Here is a 19,680-nt window from a genome sequence, read left to right as displayed (position 1 = left end):
ACCAGAAATCTTCATCAACCTTTTTCTGTTTTTTTTTCCTTCAGATTTTGGTTCCCAGAATGCTTTGCATGAGGCTGTTATTTTAGTTTTATTCTGTAAAGATAAAGACTTGTTAATGTTTAATGTTCATTTAATTTTGAACAAATTGTTGCCAGTAAATAACATCAATTTGTAAGTTACTGGCAAGTAGCTGCCAGTAATACTGTAATTTCTACAGATTTTTCTAACAGTGAACATGTGAAGTTATATTTGTTTAGACAGGGATGATAGATTTGTGGTTTAGTACCACATAGACAAGCATGTACACACACACACACAAATACACACACACGCTCACACAATAAGGAAGAAAGATGCTATTTAGTGTCCAATCAGGAAATGAATATGCCTGGAAGGTTTTGATTGTTTGCCCAAGAAAAACCCATCAGCATGATGGTGCAGTGATGTTTACGTAGATTTGGCTCAGGTTTGTTCTTCTTGATCATATTTTAAGATATGTCCACAGTACAAATTGTGTAGTCAACCAGTGAAAACATGCAGCTCAGCTGATTAAAAATAAAGAACAGAGTAGAGGGCCTGAGAAATATCAGACAGGAACTAATACATTTGGATAAGAATGCAGAAAAGCAACATTGCGCAAGATCATACAGACATGCATCAAGACATAATTACACAAGCACCTTCATCAAAGGAGGACACGGCTGGGTGGTTAAGGGTCTGCTAATGAAACACTAGGAGATTTAGTGCTGGCAAGCCCTTTAATCAAAGCTTGTACTATACCAGGTTTCTCAAGAGAGGCTCCTAACAAACATTTTTATCTAAAAATGGGAATCACTATGAATGAAAAGCAAAAGACACATTCAAAATATAAACTGTTTATTTGTTGTAGATGATGTATATATAATTTTACATATCATAATAATCTTTCTTACACATAATATATGTGTAAATCATACAGGAATTATTAAAAAAGTTAAAAAAGTGCATGATATCAGTGGGATCTAATAAAAAAAAAAAGTCGTTTTTTGGGACATCTATATATATGTTCGTTTTTAAGCAAAAACAAATGCTTCTAATCGGCTAATGAGATATGAATGCACGGAAGTTGGCTTGTATATTACATTACATATTTCTAAAGAAAGACAATGGGAAGTAAAACCCATGTCCGCTGTTGAAACAAGATGAAAAGGAGATGAAAAGATTTGGCCGTTCTAACCTGCTTTCAAGCTCAATAAAAGTTGAATAGAAAAACAGAGCTGTCTTGGGGACATGAGCCAAATATATGTGTAAAAAAAAAAACCATTTCAGCTGGAGTGGATAGAACATTTAAAAAAACTTTAAGCAACATTTAAACACGGAAAACCAGACAATGCTAAATTCGCTCATTAGCATATTCAGCTAACAAATCTTCATAATACAAATCATCTGTGGTCAAATCAGCTTTATATTTGCACATGCACAACTTTAATGCCATCACCACTATTAAAAGCCCATGTGATATACAGAAAGCATGGCAATACAAATGCAATTAAAGCGAGCTTTTGTTTCAAAAATACTAAAAATAAATCTATACAGGTTCAGCATTTTTTTTTTTTTTTTTTTTTTGCCTCGATCTCACAAAACATATCAAGAACATGATCAGGTCACATTTTTACTGTAATTTGATCAAATAAATGTAGCCTTAGTGAACACAACAATCTTCTTTCAAAAAATGTAAATAACCTTACTGATCTCCGACTTTTGAACAGTAGTGTTATAGTGTAATGTGACCTGGACATGTTTTTGTGAGTTTTGTGATCCATGATTATGTCATCTCCATTAAATTTGTAAAAAAATTACAACCCAAACCCCAGCCACCCCACCACCCTTGTTCAGATACAGCATATAAACTTTGACAGCACTAGAAAAAGCTTTGATGAAATATATACAAAATTCACATAACATTTTAGTGTGAAATCTTGAGACACCTGGAAATATGACATGGTGTTAAACTGCAATACAACTGTAGATGCACTTCCACTCTCAAAGGAATCCTTTGGAATTTAGTGGAAGGTTAAGATCTCTATTAATGCCCTGTTCTCCGTTTTCCTCCGATGGCCTCATGATGAAGAGCTCGTGTCCTGCGAAAGAAACCTGTTCTCGATGTTATCTGCACAGTTAACCAAACACATGTCCTTTAATGTTTCTATGAACATCTGGATGCGGTGATATGGCAAAACATTGTTCCCTCCTCCACTGCCACCGTCACTCCAAACCTTCAGCATCTGATAGTGGGCATCCTTGCAGTTCCGGTGGTCTTGTTCTGCCCTGTCAATGTTCTGCTCAGAAACACCAAGCCGACGTGCAAGTTCTTTAAATCGTCCGATAGGGACCTCATCCAGCACAAAATAGAAGAACTCGTGAACTAGAAGAGGAAAAACGGGGGCGAGAAAGACAACAGAAATGAATAATCTTTAACCTTCATTACTCAAGCCTCCTGGGATTTGAGTGTAGAAACAAATACACACAGACATACTTTTGATCTCTCTTGGGACGCAGTCTGGGAGTTTTTTGTGCTGTTCTGGTTCGCATGGCTGATTTATAAAAGGAACACTCTCGTTTATTTTGTCTGGTCGCACAGTGATAATAAATGTCTGTGGAAAACATAAAATAAACATAATTATTTAATAACATGCATGAAACAATCATTTCAGTCGTATCCAACTCTTGAAACTGTCCATGAATTTTCTTGGCGATGATTTAAATAAACAAATTGAAAAAATGCATTAAACAATATTCAGTATATTCAAAGTTCACTTCAATCAAAGCTAGAGTTACCAAGCTAAATGGTTCATTGTCCCCACACATAACAAGTTAAGTTAAATCATGACAACTCTCGAAATAGTTTTAGCATGTTATTGAATATGGCAATGTTAATGTATTTGATGTCGACTTGTTGATTGTTGCTACTGCTGAGAGCACGTATGGACTTACTACTGCTAACAGATACACAGACACGTTGCTGAGAGCATGTAAGGTAGACATTGATCCTGTTGCAGATCTAGGCAGGCGGTGCCGGGGGAGGTGGAGGGTTTCAGATTATCTTTACAGGACCCTACAGCAAACGCTGAACCAGACTATTGAAATGTTGAGCAAGCAATCTCATTGGCTGCAGGATCAGCAGAGGCCAATTGGCCATGCAGATTACATGTAAAGGACAGATCAGCCTGCGCTCTCTAGAGTTTCATGACTGAACTAGATATTTATTGAAGTAAGATTAAAATGTAACCTTGGATAAATATTCTGAGCCCTGCTCTATCCATTCAGCAAGGGGTCTTGGGCTGAAAAAGTTCTACAACTTTATTTGATCAAGTATAAGAAAACATATTTGAAAGAAATGAACACTTTTATTTTGCAAAGATGCGTTGAATTGATCAAAATGTATTACGGTTTCCACAAAAATGTGAAGCAGCACAACTGTTTTCAACATTGATGATAATAAGAAATGTTTCTTGATTTCTGAAGGATCACGTGACACTGAAGACTGGAGTTATTTTATAAACTAACAAGTGTTATAACATTTCTCAATATTACTGTTTTTCTGTATTTTAAATAATACAGTAAAATGGTGAGCAGAAGTATATACAGCACCAGTTTAGCATTATTATATGTCATTATTTTTATTATGGGAAATTAGTTTGGTTAAGAGTCCAAAAGGAGGGACCTCGCGAAAAAGTATACGTATTAGTATATAGCTTCAAAACTGAATCATCTTCTGTGAAAACAGCACTACAGTAATTATGTGTTTAGCATCAAATGTGAATCATTCACACTGAGGAGATGAATGGTGTGTGGTGTCTTCGTGTCATAGGTTAATCAAGAATTTTACCTGATCTTCGGGAGCAGCTGATGATGACGACTGCGTTGACAGTGCACGATTCCTCTTCCTCTGAAGCCTGATGCCTTCATATAACATAAACACTCCCAATGCTACAACTGTGATACATGCACAAACGGGAACCAGTATTTGAGGTAATGTGTCTGAAAGATCAATATGACGAGAAACACACAATTAAATTCAACTCTTGCCTGAAGGCATGTTGTTTTTGGACCGCAGATACACTTTGCTTAGTCATGGCAAGGCAAATTCAAAAGAACATGAACGCTAAACGGGACTTCCCAAGATTACTCATGTTTTTCAGAGATTTCTGTCCTGGTTCTCTTTATCGATACACTCTAAATTCATAGTTTGCCAAGAATAGCCTGTTAGGCATCCACAATATGAGGAAAGCTAACAGACATCAACAACTGACTCATAGTTTCTGATGGACACACATTTTGAATGGATGTTGATCAGTAGTACTCACCTGAAGAACTTGTTGGATTGATGGATTTAACAGGGATTGGTGTGCTGGTTATGCACAAGTGTTTACACCATTTCCCACATCTATAGGGCATAGAGAAAACTTTACTAAACATGTTGATGTTATTCAGTTCTGTTAATTAGCCACTAAAATAATCTTCACGGGCTAATTCAATACACTTCAGTGTTTGTGAAGAGCAGCAACGACATGCAGGGAATACACTCTAACATCAATGTGATAACTTAAACAAGTGCCAGCAGGGCTGACGGGTACTTAAGGGTGACTCACTCAGTGCATGGCTTACAGGAGTTATTACCCTCAACAGGGTAATGATTTTCTTTGCACGTACAGTTTGTATTCTGTCCCTCATTACCTGACAAAAATGGAAACATTAACCAATGTAAATATAATATTAATATATAACTTGATTTAATTTATGAAGCTTAATTAAGCTTGAGGAACTTACATTCCCCAATTTTAAACTGTCCAAGTCCACATGTCTTACAGGGAGAACATTCCCATTCAGTGTCGCCTAATTTCTTCATGTAATATCCATCCTTACACCCACATTTCCTATTGGTATCGTGTTTACATGGTGATATCTCCTTGGAATGGGCTGTGGATAAGTGACAGATGAAAGACATGTGAAAACATGGCAAAGATCACATGAATTGGTTACTGTGAAGTTTTTAACAACCATCCACTTACTGGGATACTTTCCTCCAAAAAAATAATTTACTCACCCTCATGGTCATCCATACATTTATAACTTTCTTTCTTCTGTGGAACACAAAACAATATATTTTTTAAAATGTTTTTTTTTTGTCAATACAATTAAAGTCAGTGTTGTACCCCATTGACAATCATTGTATGGACAAAACCTGTTAAAACATTTTTCGAAATATCTTGTGTGTTCCGCAGAAGAAAGAAAGTCGTCCAGATTTTTAACGATGTGAGGTTGAGTAAATGATGACAGAATTTTCATTGTTGGGTGAACTATCCTTACAAAACAAGAAATACAAAAACTGAAATGTATAATGGCATTCACGTTTTTTGCAAGTCTGGCATCTGAAGCAGTTGTTATTGTAGTTTGAGTTCTCCATGTAGGTTCCATTTGCACATTTCACACACTCTGACCTTTTACCCGGTTCAGGGCATTCGGCTTTCAACTTAAACCCTAAAGTAGGAAACACGAATAGAAAGGAGGAGAGAAAAAAAACATCAGTGGAAGCTGAACAAAAGATTTCTGTGGAAAACACACCCCGTTGCTATCCAAATAACCTGTTTTAATTGCTAACAGCTTTGCTCCATTATATGATTAATGTTCTTAAAAAAAAAAAAAAAAACACCACACACTTTAATGAAAGGACATAAACTGGACATAAAGAGCAATTCCATTGACTCATTTCACATCTATAAACTAAAGCATTGAATTTTGCTTTACCTGGATGACATTTATCACAGCAGAATCCCTTCTTAGCCAGGTATTCATTTTCAGGACAACTTGCCCTGGCTCCACTAATTGCAGAATGTGATATTGTATTTGATTGGCTGATTAGAATCTGTGGGGAACACAATATCATTTGGGTGAAAATGTCTGGGGAATGACATGCAATTAATATTATGTGTAGAGTGCACACAATACTGTAGCCCACAGTGAAATGTGCTTTGCTTGACCTTTCATTTCAAACGTGGTGAATAAACCAGAAGTAATATCTCACACAATTTCAAATAGCTCCTTTTTCACTCATCATCTGGTCAGATTGTGTCTTTATTATGAGAATAAAAAATTAAGATGACTGAATGGCTGTTTGGACAGTCTACTGCCTACAAATTTAAATACCAACAGCATGCCCGAATACATAATAACTGATTCAAAAATGTATATACAACATTGTTATCACAATGATGTTTGTTGCATTAGAGCATTAGAACAAACATTAATTTTTTAATGAAAAAAAAAAAAAAAATTTTTTTTTTAACATTTAGATGTCCAGTCAAATAATGAGTTATGAAAGAGCCTTAAATGTTTTTTTTTTTTTTTTTTTTTTTTTTTTGAGGAATGAACTATATGTACAATATTAAGTGACTTCTCTGATGGGTTGATATTTCTTCAAAATTATGGGTAAGGTTTGACATTAAAACCTTGACATTAAGGTTAACATTAAAAAAAAAAAAAAAAAAAAATCTCATGGCTTCTACAGAAGCAAATATCATCACTTGAAAAATCTCATGTATGTCTTAAAAGGTTTAATACATTATCATTAAAAATAAATTACGGAACCTGAACGTTGTGCCCCATTCCATAGATAAAGTAACCAAATATTTAACCAATCAAAACAAACCTTAATGATAGTCAACTATGATGAAAAATTTACCAATACAACATTTTACAGCTTTATTTTAGACGATAACCTGGGCACTTTTGAAAATGACGGCTTACTGCAGAGTAAATAGCTTTGCAAATCCTGTCTTACCAGCAATAAAATGCACAACTGACATTCCCTCATGGCCGCTGTAGAGGGCGCTAAAGCAGCTTCTTACTTCACCAAACACACTGTCCGGACAGGGCGGAGGGTCGGAGGGTGAAAGAAGGGGGAATAATTAAGTGCAGGTAACAGTAAATAATTACCGAATTATTCATTTCATAACATTACATAGTCAAGACAATGCAAGAGTTATATGAACTCTTATTTCCTTGTTGGCCTATATCAAGCAGAGTATCATTACAGTAGCCTAACCTGTTGCGAAATAATGCCTAACTTTCATGAGAAACTTACAATCAGATATAAACCACATACAGTATCAAATACAGATGTCATTGTTAATGGCAGATGAGACCCCCACAGACATGTAGACTAGGCTACTAAACATTTCTCCCCCGTTTTAACCCTAAGGCACAGTCTCGACGCCCACACTTGCACTTGAAAGTGTCATACTAAAAATTGCCAGAGATAAAGAGATTTTACTGAGAACAGCGTGAACTTACCTCTCTACTCATGGCGATAGCAATGTTTTCCTTTATTACCCTCCCAAAAACTTTTTTATCATCCTTACTGTAGCAAATAACTACAGAAAAGCGTGTTAAAAACGTGAGATTTGTGAAGTATCACTACCGTCCATTTCCTCGGAGAAGGAAGGGCAGTCGTTGACTGGAAATGTTATGCGTCACGATAGTCCGCTCCTCCTCGCGTGCCTATGCCCTATGGTGTTCTCAAGAAGGAATTCGAACGGCGGGATGAAACCGAAAGTATGCTACTGTAAGTGAAGCTTCTATTACAACATTGAGAAAGATACAGTCTTTACACAGTGATGGCGCCACACTGCAGAACACAAAATGTGCTAAACGTATTAAAGTATTAAAGAAAGCATTGCTATGTTGGGTAATAGTTTATTTTACAGCGTCCTTGTCATGTTACATGTAGGCTACTTACCATAGTAATAAAAGTAAATTATGCAGCCTACATCATGCAACTAACCCTAATCCTACCCTAACCCTATATTGTAAGTAGCCTACATGTTGTAAATTAATATTAGCCTACTCAGTACTATAATTACCTATAATTACACAGTAACCTATAATTACACTGTAAGGTGCTGTTCACACAGAACCCGTTCTCTTACGAGAGTACTCTCGTGTTGCATAAGCTAGCTTATGCTACGGGAAAATCCCTTTTCTCGAGAATACTGAAGCCAAAAAATTATCCTTAATTTTTGCATTAATTTAAAACACATTGCTGCACAGGCAGACCTAGGCAGCTTGCGTGCCTATTGGTTGCTTTGCAGCAACTGCTGCAACCTATCGAGGGACTGCTCGTGACGTAAGCACCAATGAGGGCACGGGCGCCCGTGCACGTCACGTCCCGCCAGAATGGGCGTAGCTATGCCTATATAAGCTGAGTCCAGATAGGTTGTTCTTTGATTTTTCATCTCTTCAGCGAAGTGTTCACATCACATCGCTGTTCTCTGGAGAAGCCTGCGCCGTCGACGAGCCTTTTCAGCGGGACGAGCCATCTGCTTCGCAGACAGAAGCCGGCCATCTTCTCGCCGCTTCAGCCGCCGTTCCTGCTGCGCTATCCGGCGCCTATATCCTTTCTCTATCTGTATATTGCATTGTGTGTGTTCGCCCTGCGACACACGTCATCTAAAAGAGCAGAGGCGTTGTTTCAAATGCCTCTTTTCTCCAAGTGCGGCTCTTGCCGAGCCTCCCTCAGCGACGGGGACCGCCACATCCTGTGCGTTTCCTGCCTGGGAAGAAACCACGCGGACCACGCGCTTTCCAAGGGCGGCTGCCCGGAATGCGAGGCTATGGCTATGTCGACCCTGCAGGCTCGACTAGCCTCCTTTGACGTGGACCCCGCCCCTCCGCTTCTCTCTTCTGGGCCGCGCCGTAAAAAGCACCGTTCACAGAGAACGCCGGAGGCCATCCCTGTGAGCGATTGCATGCACGGCTAACTCCCCGTGTGCATCGCTCTCTGAGTCCCCCACCTCGATCACGGCCGGCTAGCGCCCTCCCGGCCCCGTCGTGCATCTCGAGTCTGACGGGGAAAACGCAGAAGAGGACAGCTGCTCTCTTCTCGCTTCGGAGAGCGAAGGTTGGTCGGGCTCCAACCCGGACCCCGCCCTTTCCCTGAAAGAGTCGAGTAGGAGCGGAGCTTCGACGCGGAGCTTCTCCGCCTTCTCACCTTGATGGGTCTCTGCCCGAGGAACCCGCGCCCAGCAGGCTGGATGGCTGTTTCCTGCCCGGGCGACACTCGACGCCTCACACGAGGCCCGCTCCCTTCCTGCCGGAACCCCACGAGGAGCTATCTAAAAGCTGGAAGGCGCCATTTTCTGCCAGGCTGCGGCCTACTGTCTCTTCGACGCTCTCTCACGTTGACGGCGCGAAAGACAAGGGCTACCTCTCCATTCCTCCGGTCGAGGAACCGGTAGCCGCACACCTGTGCCCGTCTTCCGCTGGATGGCAGTCCAAACCCTCGCTGCCCTCGAAAGCCTGCAGGACGACTTCGGCTCTGATCGGTCGCGCCTATGCCGCTGCCGGTCAAGCCACTTCAGCGCTTCACGCCATGGCTGTGCTCCAAGTTTAGGCCAACCTTCTCCGCACCATGGACGAGGCGGGCCCGAACCCTGAGAGTTTCACGGACCTCAGAAGCGCTACGGACTTAGCTCTACGAGCCACCAAGTCCGCTGCACAGGCCATCGGGAGGAACATGGCGTCTCTCACCGTCACCGAGAGACACTTGTGGTTAACCCTGTCCGACATGAAAGAGTCCGACAGAGCCACTTTCCTTGACGCGCCTGTGTCTCCATCCGGTCTCTTCGGCCAGGCAGTCAAAGGCATCGTGGAGCGGTATTCAGAAGTGCAGAAAACCTCGCAAGCCATGCGGCACTTCATTCCGAAACGCTCTAGTTCCGCGACGGGTCGCTCAAAAAAGCAGCCGCCTAACCGGAACACAACTCCACCGCCGCCTCCGCCGCCAGCTTCACAGCACCGTCAGCCGAGAGAGTCTCAGCAGCGCTCGCGCTCTTCAAGCCGCCACAGGCCGCCTCCCCCCCAGGGACCCAGGCCCAAGATAGCGCTGAAACCTGAGCCCTCAAAGTCTTCCTGAACACATTAGGAAGACAAAGATGGTCGAGTCTCCCTCTGGCTTTACAGACAACATATGAGAAAGGACAACATAAAAATTCACAGACAACATATGTTCACATTCATGGCAAAATTCAAACGGGACCAGAAAATAATTATTTTCTCACATTCACTTACATTGACGATTTTTCAACCTAGAGGTCCAGTGGGGTTAGCGGAAGGGGCGGGACTTACCAGCTCTATTCTCGAGAAAAGGGATTTCCCTGTAGCGTAAGCTATCTTACGCAACACAAACCGAGAGCGTTTTTCCATTCCAATGCGCTACTGTTCCATTATTTTTGCATGTAAACATGCGCCAGACGGGCGTGAATCGTTGCGCTCTCGTTTTGCGATTTTTGCAGCGCAAACACGGCATTCTAAAAATTTTAGCTAGTTTTAGATAAACTTTTAAAAAACTTTTTTGAGTTCTATCAAACTCTCTGTGCTACAAAACTAGAGTTAAAGAAAACTTAAGTTACCCGAAAATGAAACAGCCTAATGTCATGACTTTCTTCCTAAAAAAATACATTTTTAAGAATGTTTTGGTATGTTGCAACTTGCATCCGGATTACTGAGTAAGTGATTTGAACTTGAAAACCAGGTCAGATTGAATCTTTCAAAATGGTTTTGTAAATAGGATCAACCGATTCATTGATAAGATCTGACACAAATGAGTCAGACATCGCTATAATTTGCTGGAATACACTGTGACTTTTACCCTGATTAGTCTGGACGAGTTAACTCCAGCTGTCGAAAGTTGGAGCCAGCCTGCAGATTTTTTCCAGTCAGAGTAGATTTCACAAAACAATTGCGTAGTGTATGATGGGCATAAAAATGATGAGCTTCAGACTGTTCCATCCAGTTGGAGGATATCAAACATGTCTGATATTTTGAGCCAATTTTGGAACACATATCATTGTGTACAATGTGCCTTTCTACTCTCATGAAGAGTCACAGTAGGGCTTCAGAAAACTAGTCATGGAATGCTTTTATCATATTTTATGGTGGTTGTGAGGCCCTCTTTAAGCTAGACATCTACAGTCACCATTTATTGTCAATGCATGCAAATAGGAGTAGCCTAGTTCTTCAAAATGCCTCCTTTTGTGTTCCATGTAGAGAAGAAAGTTATGAGTTTGACCTGAGAGTGAGTAAATGATGACAGAATTCTCATTTATGAGCAAACTATCCCTTCAAGTAATGGCACATTCTCATACCACTGCAGAGACTGCACATAAAAATACATACATGGCTTATGTACATGCTTTTTTGAATTGCACAACAAATGAGGAACATAGCTCTCCCTGTTTCAAGTTTTGTCTTTATTTTTCTCTGGTGAAATATGAGCTAATAAGGCTCTTAAACTGTTCACTTCTAGGTTGAGGAAAAAGTTAAAGACTTTCTTTTATAATAGCAGACAGAATGTTGCGCTTAGCTGCTGAGGCAAAGAAATAACTTCCTCACCTCCGAAACCACATCCTGTCTCCATTTCCCCTGTGACCTGCAGTGTAACCATGGAGATTGTAAAAACTGCCCACGGATTGTTCTAGTGCAAAGACTAATTAACAAAAAGAGCAAAACAAAACTTTGTTCTGCTACTTGTGTATTAAATTTAGATGGCTTTTTATCTTCTTTAAGTTTTGATATTTAATTTGCAATGCATAACCACATGGCTCAAATGGCAAGATCCTGCTGTTTCATTAGCTTGACCAACAAGGCCAATACTGCACCCACAGGGTTTGCCGGCAAATTAAACAATTATTCTCATGTTAAAAATGGAGCTTGATCGCTTTATATGATGAACAGATTGAATTTAGGCTCAGGATTCATATATTAGACAAATAGCCTTAAACTTAACTTAAAGCTGCAGTCCATAGTTTTTCCTCTTTGTCGCCATCTCTGTTCGAAATATGCAATTGCAGTTATTCGCGGAATTATCAACTTTACGTGGGTTGTGCCTTAGCACGGCACAGCGCGGATGAATCCAATGTTTTGAGGAGAATGCGTGGCTGTCAGTCGCCGCGCTGGTGTGGATCATAGACTGTAAAAAAAGATGGACGACGCCCCTTCGCTCTCTTCCACTGGTGAGAACTGAAGACGTCAGTGTCCCGATATGGCGCTGACATCTTGGAACTTGAGTCTGCACAGTAGCGATCTCGGGACCAGACCTGCGCAGTAGTGAGCAGGAAGTAAAGCCGCGAAATCAATGCTCCGCCCTCACTCTCGCAGAATGCACTCTCCCTGAGTGCACTCAGAGAATGTCTAATAAGGCGAGGAGTTTCACTCCCAGTACACTTCCGGCTTCTGAAATGGTTGCAGTTCCACTTTGATTCCATATGAGGGCGCTCACAGGACGAGTGCAGAATGAATGGAGGTCTATGGCAGTATACCCATCAAAATCCACTTTTCTCAGGATATAATTTTTTGTCTAGTAATGTGAATATTGTATTCGAAAGGAGATGCAAAGAAATTACACATTGCTGGGTGTTAGATTTTTTAGAGTCACTTATTTGCTTAAAAACGTCTTTTAAAGTGTCAATGACGTCATACACATCATACGACCAGAGGTACTGCTTTACGGCAATCCTTCAGTCACTTTGGTGCTTTCGCGCTCTGCACTTTGTTTTCTCTCGAGGCATCGACAACACAGCTGACACAGGTAAATACACGTGCTAGACGAGCTTTTGTTTTGTTTGTTTCTGGTCCCGCTTCGGATGCCACGATGCCATCAAGCGGTATCTCTGGTCGTAATCAGTCCTTCACTGACCAATCAGCGTTCATTAGCAGAATGCTAGCGTCTTATCAAAGAAACTCAACCTGTAAGAAATCGAAAACGACATAAGTACTCGTTCATTCAACTTTCGACCTATAACCCTATGTTGAACTACTATCGAATCTGAGATTTCTCAACGGCAATCGGGTGAAAGAGACAAATTTAGCCGTCTAGCCCCATAGACTCCCATTCATTCTGCACTCATGGGCGATCGCCCTCAGTGGAACTCTGGTGGAACTACAACCAAAATTCGGTACAATAGGACTTAATAGGGAGTGGGCAGGCTCTCCGTAGACGGGCTCTGGTGCACTTTAAAAAAAATTGATTGCAGTACGATAGGAAGCTTGTTAAAATAAAGTAAATACAATCTCCTCAGTCCTCCGAAGATCCCGAAAAAAATGTCAGTTGGTGCTTCAGTGACTACTTCGCTCAGAGAACCTGTCAATCACAGCTGTCAATCATGACGTTACACCACCGTTTTTATAGCATCACGTAACTAACTAAAAACCAACTTATTTTTGAAACAGACACTTGAACTTACATCAGCGTGATAAAAACGACAGCAAAAGAAAGAAACCACCTTTGGAAAAAAGATATTTGATGTGTAATTTAATTGTTTAGTTGGTCTCACGTCCCGTTGAATAACACAGGGAGGCGGGGTTTATGACCTATACTAGGACCAGTCACCGGGGGCGATCGGGACGTTTTGGCTTCACTTTTCAGGGCTTGTGCGGCACGCTTAGTGTGGGTACTGTCATTCGGAATCACAGATTCTACTTTTTGGAAGTATGACCAACATTCAAATTTTCACCGGAAAATGTCGTCTGAATCTTTATCACATATTAACTTAAGTTTGTCAAAATTTCGCGCCCTTTCCTGCTTACTAAGTCTTTCTCTATATGATTTCGCAGCTTCCATGTCTTTTTTCCGTGGTTTAGACATCATAAATTAGTGTAACAATGTGTTCAGTAGTACATAAACAGTGCAATCCATGCCGTTGTTTACTTCCGAGTACCTCCAATATGGCCGTGCATCCGGGTAACTGACCAAATCGTGACGTAGGTGCAAACCCTCTATAGACAATGTGTCATGAGCAGTTATTTTAAATATCAGCAGGGCAGAAAACTGCAGGTAATCATAGGCTGAATCTATAATCGCCCCCTAAACCCTCATTCACTATTCCCTACGTTAGTCCACTAATAATGTTCACTTGAAGGAGTGAATGAAAAGGAGTGAGCGAATTCAGACAGGCGTTGAGCGTACATCGGTTGTACACTCGTTATTGCGGTGCAATGTGGGATTGAATGAGCGCACTCAAAAACATCCACTATGGTTTCGGACACCACTATGTCTCTCCCCTCAAATAACGCTCTATTTGAGGGTATAGGGAGCGATTTCGGATTCAGCCATAGTCTCTTGTAGCCGACCTAATCTTTGACTGATGCCATAGAGGGCAACAGTTGGGTTTCGTAAATAAAAATCCCATTCATTTTCTCCATAGAGAGATGTACCTGTCAAGAGATTATCTTCATCAGCCTTAATCACCTGTTCCCAATTCCCACAGACCTGTACTTAATAAAATAGACTAAGAGGTCAGGGTATATCTACATTAGACTCACAGAAGGACCTTCTGTTTGCGCCAGACTTGTTGTCTGTGTAGTCCTGTTTTGTTTGTTAATTTTCTGTCTCTGACTGCTGAGTTTGTACCTTCATCTCATGTGTGTCATGAAACTGCCTGCAACTGCATTTATTCAACTACGGAAGCCTTCTTACAGAACCTTACCTCATGTAATAATACAGCAGATGAAATAGATCTCCTCAAAGTGGTCTCTGATTGGAGACCCCCTTCTTGGAGAGCATCATAATCATAATCTCAGATGCCTAAAACTAAAACATCTGATTGGTTTTAATTATCATCTCTATCGCGGTCACGCTCTCATGCCATTGCAGTTCTTCATCATCATGAAAGTGTATTATCTGCATGCGTTTAAAAGCCATATCAGTCTAAACTTCTGATATATGGTTTTCTGAGCGCACACATCCGAAGCACGCGCACAGAGAGCTGGCGGCGCGTCCCATGAGTATTAAACTAAGTTCTCTTTCATTGTCATATTGCACTTAAACTGTGAGGTTGTGTCAAAAACACACAAAGTTCACATAAACACAGTCGGTTATGTCTGTTAACGTAAACAGCAAGTAAAGAAATTGCATGTGTAGGCTTTATTAGATCTGTGTATTAAAATGAAAGCAGCGTAATATACAGTACTACTGTTATATATGCTGTTAATATGAATCAAACAACAAAAGAAAAACAGAAAATCACTCACTGCTCTTGATTGAATAACTTTAGAAGCTTTAATAAGAATACATTTCTTATTTGAATGCTTCTGTGAAATGCTCTGGGGAGGAGATAAACACGGCGGACTGTGTACAGCTCATTCAGGGCGGGGTTTATGCTAATAGGGCGGAGTCAATCAGCAGACGTGGGCGGGGCCTAAGCATTTGTGACGTCACATTGCATAGAAACTGCAAACGGCTTGTTCTGAGACACTGCTTATGATTTATGGGGATTAAAAAAAGAGGAGTGTGTGGATTTTTATCATTATAGGGTGCTTGTGTACCCTACCGACACACATTTATGTTCAAACACCATGTAAAAGTGAATTTGCATAATGGGCCTCCTTTAATATAATATATGAATATATTGCAGTATAAAGGAGAACACAGGTTCTCTGCAAGAGATGACCAGTTTACTAAAATTTCAAATATTCCATTATCTGCCAGGATTTTCATCTGCAGCCCTTAACTCAAAAGAACATCAGTTATTTCACAATTTGCTATCAAATGTCACTTATAGGGGGAAAGTGTGAAAACATTGAGAGGAAAGTACTGAAATACAAAGCACACTGCCACACCTCCACAATAACATTTTGACAGAATAGAAAATCAAACTGATCTAATATGACAGCACTGAAGAGGGGTCTCACTCATAAGGGGGAAAACTCTTTTACTTAAAGACTAGAATTCTTTAAGGTCGCTTGCCTGTCAGCAGGTGATGTTATCTGATTTCACAATATCTTAGTGGTTGTAGTGATGTTGTGGTAAGCCCTCCTTTTACTGTAAACACTTAACTGCACTTGTGTGTGTGCACGTGTGCTATAGTGGCATGTCTACAAGAAAGACATGACTCTTCACTCTTTGTGGTATCAGTTCTGAATAAAACCAACGAGTTGACAGCTCATATGTGTGAACAACAGTTGGGGAGACAGATTAAGATAAAACAAAGTGAATATATGCTTTGTAAAATAATCCCCCAAAAAAAAAACATTGAGGCAGATTTCAGACATAATGTTCTTTCCACTAACCAGTCTTTGTCTTCATCTTCATTAATCTGAGCTCAGGATAAGATGATGAGCTTCATGGATTCTGTGTGAATCGGACGTTATTTCAGCATTGACCTCACTACTAATCTCATGTCTCAGAATGAGTAGCTGTTGTAGTGCTAGCTGCTTCTTTTTTTACTCATGGTTTTAGTCAGAATGAGACCCTTTTCATCTAGAGTGTTTTTTTGTGCGTATGTATTTGTTTCAAAGAGAGTGAGAAAGGAGAGAAAGAGAGAGTTTGTTTTGGAACTATTTGAACGTTATAACAAGACATGAAACATTTGATGGAAACTTTGGGGTAGGAAAAAGAGGCGCAGGAGAAATATTAACAGAGCAATGCTGCTTCAATTGGGGGTCCTACGGCAAAGTCATCAATAACGTTTTCTGAATGTTAGTTCATAGATGACTCATCATCGTGACATTCTGATAGACTTAATACTGAAATGTTGTCCCCTCATCTTCAAAGTTTCAGAGGGGCCTGACTAACTCACATCTCTTGTCGTTTTATAACTGACTGCCTGCTCGTACACTGTTTCAAGGTAAGACTTTACTCTTTCTCATTGCGAATATAAAAGGATTTAACAGGTATTGAACTTTTTTTTTTTTAAATGTGATGCACAAGCTATAATAATCTTATTGTAAGGGTACAAATGTCTATATCAATGTTAATTAAAAGTTCAAGCGATTAAAAATTAAAGCCTCAAATATTGGCTATTCACGCAACTGGGTCAAGCTGAATTTAGTAAGTCAGTGAGGGTCATCTATTCTGGTTTTTATTTTAAGAATGCTCAAAAGATTGTTGTATAATCTTATTACATTCACTTATGCATGTACTTATGAATTCCATACACATACAGTATAGAGGACGAGGCTACTAACCTATTGTTCGTTATAACAACATTTTATTCGTTTTGGAATAAAGATAAATTATTATAACTTATCAAAACCTAGGCTAGTTCAAAATACATACCATCGCTGTCAGACGATGTATCTCCATATGTTGTCCTTTTTTTCATAAATGATCATCAGGTGTGTTTGACTTGAAGTGGCGATGCACAGCTCAATTGGTGTATTGACGTCAAGTACCGCGAGAGTGATTCGAAAGCATACGGAGCCACCTGTTCTCTGATCACTCTCGCGGTACTTTGATGTCAGGCTGCCAATCATCAGTCTTTATGTCTGTCTGTGGGTTTTGCAATCATTTAACCAACGAAAAGTATTAAGTAGAGCTTGTGACTAAGCCTAATCGTGACTCGTAACTCAATTGGATCATCAAACTATTGGAAAATAGTCTATGGTAAAAACCTCATAAAGTAAACCCACCTCGATGGCGAACGAAGTGCCGCATGCAGTTTGGACTGTCTCTGCTTGTCTGCAATGCAAGGGTAAATAAAGAACTGTTTGTTTGAATAAGTACAGCGTTTTCTTTACTCAAGAAACGCAATATATATATATATACAGATCAAAGTTTTATGTAGGCATATCTGAGGAGTGAAGAAGAGTGTCTAGTCTAGCAGTCCTTGTGTCTTAAATAGCCTGTGCATAGCACTTCATCTTTTATAATAACACAAGCTTTTGACCAACTGATAGAAAAAACTGAGTGCCTACATAGCTACAGTACATTTTATAACCTGTTGGTTGATGAAAACTTCCTCAGATGTGGCTGTTATAATGACGGACAAATTCTCCGAAATTTCCAGAAAAACCTTGTAACTCCATTCGAGCTTGATTTTTGGTAAAAATTTTAATAATATAAAGACACATGCATCATAAAGCCACAATATCAACTTAGTTTGTCGACGCTGTGTAATTCTTTTAAAAAGACTGTTTCAATATGTGCAATGCAATATGTGTGTGTTGCATATAGCATAAATTGCATTTAGCGAATTATATGTATTTGATCATAACTTAGTGCTAAAAGATCTTAAAATAAATGAAGAACTTAATATAAATGGAAAAAAAAGTTATTTCTCAATAATTAGTAGGCTACATTAAGCATTTAAAAAGAAAGGCCATCTTTATCAGTCATTAACAGCCAAGTAATGCATCTATGATTTATATGACTCTTTACATACGCTGCTAACACATTTAAAGTCATTCCAGGTGTCATGTGTCATTCTGAATCTTCACAATCTTCTTTTTTTCTCTTCCAGTAAGATGCTTGCCCTGCTCATTGTCCTCCTGCTCTCGTCACATGTCCTTCCTCTCGTCCAATCACTGACGTGCGATGAAAGCACAGATTACTTTGAAAATGATCGGTGCTGCAACAAATGTGACCCAGGTAAATGAAACGCTGCCTCATCACTGTGAGTGCAATCGTAAGACAGTTTGAGGAGAAATGAGCACAGTTGAGTCAGAGTTGAACTTGAGAGGAGTTAAAATGTTAAGATTAGATAATTAACATGATAAATGGAGTTTAGTTTAGAGGGCTGTATTGAGTTAAACAAACATGTATGAACCAAATACGTGTGTAATAAAGCAGGAAAATCTAAAATAGGAATGTATAGGAATAATCTCATTTTAGAGACAAAATTGATTGGAGACTGTTTATGCAGACTTAATCAAGGCATATTTCAATTGAATATGGATGTACCCTTTGATCATATCAAAACCGACTGTATTATGTAAGAATATTTCAGGGTTAAGTTGATCTATGGTTTGATGACATTTACCTAACGTCTGAGAATGACACATCAGGTTTCTCGTATAAGGATGACTTGTTCTCTGAACTCAAACTGGTAAACTCTCAAACTTGTCAGTGTTGAATGCCACACTGTTATCATTTTGCCTGTACAGCAGCAGAGTCAGCATGATTCTGCCAGTACATCTCATTACATGTGTTTCCCTGTCTTTGTGTGTGTTTAAACAGGAACGCGTATGAAAAAGAGATGCGGAACAAGCTCAACTACAAAGTGTGTCCCATGCGAAAAGGGCTTCTACATGGACGTCTATAATGACAATTTTGAATGTAACGATTGCACGATGTGCACCAAAGAAAGTACGTCCACTCTATTTCTTTGTTTGTGATGTCACGAAACATGTTTTATGTTCATTCAGTGATTCGTTTGGCTGTGTTCTGAATCTTCAGATGAATCAGTAAGCTAGAAATACCAAACATGACAGTAAAACAAGATGGGGGCTTCCCCTACAGCAGATCATGGTGGGTTTTTAGTACAGAGGTAGGTGGGGGTCTGAGAAATGTCTGAGCGTCTGGTAACAAACATGATATGGGGCAGCAAATGTTAAAATACACGTGTAGCTCTGGAAAAAAATGGCACCTGAGCGACGGAATTTATTATTCGGAACGGAAATAACTGCCTACTGAGATGTCTGAGATGTTTTGATATGCGAAAGCCTTGCTAAATCACTGTGATAAAAATATATGATCAGTAAGTTATGACAACATATGTTTTTACATTGCTTTACTCATCAAAACAAGTCATTTCAAGTTAGTCAAGATTCAATGTAATTTAAGTTGAAATAACTTAAACATCCAAGTTGATTGTACTTTAAAATTTAAGGCAGCAACTTTTTTTAATGTGTAGATTCAATTTGACA

General features: G+C 39.7%; 2 protein-coding genes across 10 annotated transcripts in view; one reads left to right on the top strand and one right to left on the bottom strand.

Moving 5' to 3' along the window:
* Positions 1-859: 859 nt before the first annotated feature.
* tnfrsf1a (tumor necrosis factor receptor superfamily, member 1a) lies at positions 860-7,473 on the bottom strand. Its single transcript, XM_084385583.1, has 10 exons — positions 7,333-7,473; positions 6,821-6,900; positions 5,788-5,905; positions 5,392-5,520; positions 4,810-4,959; positions 4,632-4,716; positions 4,347-4,426; positions 3,869-4,020; positions 2,516-2,633; positions 860-2,404 (listed from the first exon to the last, which is right to left on the bottom strand). The coding sequence occupies exons 2-10, from the start codon at positions 6,851-6,853 to the stop codon at positions 2,100-2,102; spliced, it is 1,170 nt and encodes a 389-aa protein (XP_084241709.1). The 5' UTR covers positions 6,854-6,900; positions 7,333-7,473; the 3' UTR covers positions 860-2,099.
* LOC311276095 (tumor necrosis factor receptor superfamily member 1B) overlaps positions 6,927-19,680 on the top strand; it is an 18,919-nt gene continuing 6,165 nt past the window's right edge. For 5 of the 9 annotated variants that reach the window (XR_014625035.1, XM_084385589.1, XM_084385587.1 and 2 more), the window contains exons 1-3: positions 7,536-7,603; positions 18,276-18,403; positions 18,992-19,120. Coding sequence is in view for 8 of the 9 variants with exons in the window: in XM_084385589.1 (XP_084241715.1) it covers positions 7,542-7,603; positions 18,276-18,403; positions 18,992-19,120 (319 nt within the window). In the remaining variant the exon portion in view is untranslated. Of the gene's footprint in view, positions 6,958-7,293; positions 7,604-16,588; positions 16,662-17,416; positions 17,508-18,275; positions 18,404-18,991; positions 19,121-19,680 lie in introns of those variants that run through there. The other 4 variants (XM_084385592.1, XM_084385591.1, XM_084385585.1 and 1 more) reach the window with 4 other exon arrangements.

The sequence above is a fragment of the Rutilus rutilus genome (assembly GCF_951802725.1).
Source record: "Rutilus rutilus genome assembly, chromosome: 17".
Lineage (NCBI taxonomy): Eukaryota > Metazoa > Chordata > Actinopteri > Cypriniformes > Leuciscidae > Rutilus > Rutilus rutilus.
This window is presented reverse-complemented; position numbering and strand designations above follow the sequence as displayed.

Bases quoted from the DNA above. Each gene is read 5' to 3' on its own strand.
- tnfrsf1a (XM_084385583.1), bottom strand. From the start codon at position 6,853: ATGAGGGAATGTCAGTTGTGCATTTTATTGCTG. The intron at 5,906-6,820 runs GTAAGACAGGAT...TGTTCCCCACAG, and splicing joins AGTTGTGCATTTTATTGCTG to ATTCTAATCAGCCAATCAAA. The intron at 4,960-5,391 runs GTGAATGCCATT...ACTTATCCACAG, and splicing joins ATGCCAGACTTGCAAAAAAC to CCCATTCCAAGGAGATATCA.